Source organism: Petaurus breviceps, unplaced genomic scaffold (genome assembly GCF_028583685.1).
Source record: "Petaurus breviceps papuanus isolate PSGF00001 unplaced genomic scaffold, PetGlider_PUasm1.0 126, whole genome shotgun sequence".
In the NCBI taxonomy this organism is placed as follows: Eukaryota; Metazoa; Chordata; class Mammalia; order Diprotodontia; family Petauridae; genus Petaurus; species Petaurus breviceps.
Genome location: NW_027185655.1, coordinates 85474527 through 85479592, shown reverse-complemented (window position 1 = coordinate 85479592; position 5066 = coordinate 85474527). Strand labels below are relative to the sequence as shown.

The window sequence follows — 5066 nt, the reverse complement described above, 5'->3', positions numbered from 1 at the left end:
ATGGAAACCAGATGATGATGAAGAGATTTCAGAGGAAATGAAAGAGACGGCTAAGCTTGAAGAGGAGAAAAAAGATGAAGAAAAAGAAGACCGTAAAGGAATTCCTGAATTTTGGCTGACTGTTTTTAAAAATGTTGACTTGCTCAGTGATATGGTTCAGGAACATGATGAACCTATTCTGAAGCACTTTAAAGATATTAAAATGAAGTTCTCAGATGCTGGCCAACCTATGAGTTTTACATTAGAATTTCACTTTGAACTCAATGAATATTTCACAAATGAGGTGTTGACAAAGACATATCGTATGCGGTCAGAGCCAGATGATTCTGATCCCTTCTCCTTTGATGGACCAGAAATTATGAGTTGCACAGGGTGTCAGCTAGATTGGAAAAAAGGGAAAAATGTCACTTTGAAAACTATTAAGAAGAAACAGAAACACAAGGGACGTGGGACAGTTCGAACTGTGACAAAAATAGTTTCCACTGATTCTTTCTTCAATTTCTTTTCTCCTCCTGAAGTTCCTGAGAGTGGAGACCTGGATGATGACACAGAAGCTATCCTTGCAGCAGACTTCGAAATTGGTCACTTTTTACATGAGTGTATAGTCCCTAGATCAGTATTATACTTCACAGGAGAAGCTATTGAAGATGATGATGATGATTATGATGAAGAAGGTGAAGAGGCTGATGATGAGGAAGGGGAAGAAGAAGCTGATGAGGAAAATGATCCAGAATATAATCCGAAGAAAGATCCAAACCCAGCTGAGTGCAAGTAGCAGTGAGCAGTGTGTGCTGTGGCCTTGAGGATTACTGCACTGTCCCAGCCTAAACACAACTAGTAGTTACTTACAGCCTTATGTTTTGTATTTTCTTGGTAGAATCAAGTAAACAATTTTTCTTAAAAAAGGAAAAAAGAAAAAAACGAACGTTTAAGAACCAGTTCAAACTATATAGATTCATTCTACCTAGCATTTTAATAGTATAATTTCTGCTGGATATTTAGAATGCAGTGAATTCCCTAACGCATGTCCATTGCTACGTAGTTTGGTTCTTGTGAAGTCTTTTGTCATGTAGCTATTAGACTGAAGCTTTGAAAATTATCCAAACTGTTATTTGAGACCAATATTGGTTTAGAAAAAAGAAATCCTTCTGAAGAACCAACCAAAGTATTTTTTCAGCCCAGTAGTTGAATGGGTTTAAGTCTGCTTGCACTAGTTGTGCCTTCATTACTTTGTTAGAGAAATGCAGTGACTTGTATTAACTAGGAGACAAAGCATTTTGAAATTTGGTTTGAGAAGAGACTAGTACACTAGTACTACTTAAGAATTTCCAGTAAGACCACATCTAATGTTTGTTAACTGCTTGTTTATGGATTTCTGTATTTTAATGTGACATAGTGATCTACAAAGAAACTTTTAGTCATCCTAGTAAGGTTATTGTTTACCACTGGGGTGTGAATAAAACCTCGTATTTTCAGAAAAAAAAAGAAAAAGATGAAAAGACTTGCACAAAATAAGAGCAAAATGAGCAGACCCAAGAGAACATTGTATATAGTAATGGCGATATTGTTTTGTGAATGACTTTGAGCAACCAAGTAATTTTGACTATTATAAATATCTAAATTAACCACAAAGAACCTATGAAGAAAGACACTATATGCAATCAGAGAAAGAACTGATCAATAGAACTATGTATAAAATGGTTTTACATATATACACATATGTGGGTGTATATATATATACATATATATATATATACACACACATCTATGTATACATATATATTTGTGTCTAACGCTAGCCATCTCTGGGGAGAGGGAAGTAAAAAGTAATAAAATAATTTTATGGTAAGTTTGTTATATATTTAAAAGAAATAGCAAGGTCCAAAACAAAATTTCAGTTTCATGTACAATCTTCTTTTTTTTCTGTTCTACTATGTTATGGAAATGCTTTATTTCTTAAAGTTCAGAACAAAATAAATAAAATTTAAAATAAAGAATATTAGGTTTAGGGGCAGCTAGGTGGCATAGAGCACCAGCCCTGGAGTCAGGAGGACCTGAATTCAAATCCAAACTCAGACACTTAAACACTGACTAGCTGTGTGACCTTGGGCAAGTCACTTAACCCCAATTGCCCTGCCTTCCCACCTCCAAAAAGACCGAAAAAAAAAGAATTGAGTTTATCCAAAATCCAAAAAAGGGTTGAACTACATGGCCTCTGAGTTTCTTTAATCTCTGATAGTATATGTATGTATAAAATCTATGATTACATAATAATGTGAAAATCTTTCTTTTTTCATAAATATGGAATCTCCCTATATCAACCAGACTCAATGTGTCACAGACTCAATCTGTTGATATGTAGAGGAGGTTTGACTGGCTTTATGTGAGAGTTGGGCTAGTTAACTCCTTCTAGGCAGCCTCCTTGCTCCCTGGAGTCTCACCATACCAATTTTGAACTTAATGCAGATATTCAATTGACAGTATGCGGCAGCTCAAAACTGTTAGAGTCAACAGAACTTTCAGCATCAACCTTTCCATAAAAGGGATTACACTTGTATACCACCAAACCAAATGATCTTATGAAAATCTTTAATAATGTATCCATTTTTAGATTCACTAAAGAAATCCATACTTATATGTTACAACCATATGATAATATTTTAAATAACATAGTACAACCACTGACACTGATAAGTGAGTTAATATTCCCTTTCAAACCACTTAATTCCAATGTTTAATCAAAACTTCCAATTTCCATTTAGACAAAGTTTGAATAAAAGTTAGATATGTTAAGAAATTCTTTACTAAGAATCACTATAATACCTTTATTCCTTCCCCTTTCATTTCAAAACAAGTAACAATAGGTATGGATAGGTAGGTAGCAGAGTGGATAGAGTTCTGGACTTAGAATCAGGAAGATTCATCTTCATGAGTTCAAATCCCACCTCAAACACTCACTTTGTGACCTTGGGCAAATTACTTAACCCTGTTTGCCTCAGTTTCTTATCTGTAAAATGAGTTGGAGAAGGAAATGGCAAACCACTCCAGCATCTTTGCCAAGAAAATTCCAAATGGTGCTACAAAGAGTAAGATAGCACTGAAATGACTCAACAACAACAAAAAATAATAGGTACATGGGATGAACTAGCAGACCTACTCATTCAAATGTGTAAATCTATATTCAATATACTAAAATAAAGCAGTGATTTCATTGATTCAAATATTCCCTCCAACAATGCAGAGCATAACTCATCAATATGTGAAGCATTTACTTGATGTATGAAGTAAATTTTATTTATTGCAACTCACAAACAATAATTAACAGTTTTTGGCAAAAAATATCATTTTTTCACTAAAATACTATGAGTTGACTAGTTTGATGTGGTTGGTTGGCTAAGCTTATTAAAACATATTGCTAAGTCACAAAATATATTATTTAGTTATGAAAGGTAAAATGTATGTGAATGGATAGAGATTTGTCTTTTAACACCACTACTCACATAGGATACCCCTGATACATCAATTTTATGTATGTAGAACATTTATTGTTAGTGTTATATTAGAAAGACCAAAAATTAAGAAGGCAATTTCATAAGAATTCAGTATATACCTAAGAAGTGCCATACATTGTCATATAGCATTTTTGATTTGGGTAGATAGTGGAGTCAGTGATGTAGGAGGTCAATTAGTCACTAAAAATTTATTAAACTCTTACCATGTGCCAGACATTGTACTAAATACTAAGGCTACAAAGAAAGGCAAAACCACAGTCATGATAGATCCTCAAGTAGATCACATTCTAATGGGAGAGACCATAGGCAAAAATTGTGTTTATAAGATATATATATATATATATATACATATATGTATGTATATATATATGTATATGTGTGTATGAATACATACACATACATAGAGCACAAATGGAAAATAATCTCAGAGGGAAAGTACTAGCAGTAGGGCAAAGGAAGAAGATAGGACTTGAAATGAATCTTGAAGAAAATCAAAAGGAAAACTTGAGAAGGTAGACCATTCCAATCATAGTGGAAGGTCAATACAAAGGCACAAGTTGGGAAATGAATTGTTAGGTTCAAGGAATAAAAAGAATATCTGTCACTAGAATACATGAAGAGTAAAGTGTAAGAACGTAGGAAGGAGACATATATGAATGATATTATGAAGGTAGAAATGAAGAGTTTTGGCAACAGAATGGATGTATGGGGTAAGAGTGAAGAATTAAAGTAGAAATGAGATTGCAAACCTGAGTAAGTCAGAGAATGGTGTTGCCTTTGACAGTAATAGGGATATATGGAAGAGAGGAAGATTTTGGGAATAAAGGCAATGGGTTCTGTTTCAGACATGTTGGGTTTGATTATGCCTATGGGAAATCCAGTTTGAGATGTCCAAGAGGCAGTTGGTGATGTGAGCCTGGAGTTAAGAGATGTTTAGGGATGAATAAATCTGAAAATCATTTGAATACAGATGATAGTTGAACCAATAAAAGTTAATGGGATCACCAAGAGAGATAGTATAAAGGCAGAAGAGATGAAAGTCCAGGACAGAAACTTCAAGGACTCCCACATTTAGTGGGCATAAACTAGAGTAATATTCACCAAAGGAGACTGAGGAGTGACTAGGTGATTAGGAAGAGAACCAGGAGTGAACAGTATCATGAAAATACAGAAAGGTGATAATATCTAGGTAGAAATTGTGATTGACATTGAGAAAGATCAAAATGTCAAGAAAGATGAATATTGAAAAAGGTCATTAAGAGATCATTGATAACCTGGAAAGAGCCTTATCAGATTAATATTGATATCATAAATCAGATTTTAGAAGATTAGCAGAAAGTGAGAAGAGAGAAAGGTGAGGCATTTATGGCTTCTTCAGGGAGTTTACCTCCTAAGGGATGGAGACATACAGGAAGATAGTAGGTGGTGATAGTCTTATCAAATAAGGATTTTAAAGGATGGGGAAAAGCATGTTTATAGGCAGCTGGGAAGCAGCCAGATAGGGAGATACTGAAGATTAATGAGACCATTGGGATGAAAGAAGAGGCAGTTTGT

The 5066-nt window shown here is 34.4% G+C and overlaps 1 protein-coding gene across 1 annotated transcript; it reads left to right on the top strand.

Annotated features, from left to right (window-relative positions):
- The first annotated feature begins 6 nt into the window (after positions 1–6).
- LOC138168828 (nucleosome assembly protein 1-like 1) lies at positions 7–1143 on the top strand. Its single transcript, XM_069097711.1, has one exon. It carries the CDS (start codon positions 38–40, stop codon positions 773–775), a length of 738 nt encoding a protein of 245 aa, XP_068953812.1. The 5' UTR covers positions 7–37; the 3' UTR covers positions 776–1143.
- Positions 1144–5066: the final 3923 nt, after the last annotated feature.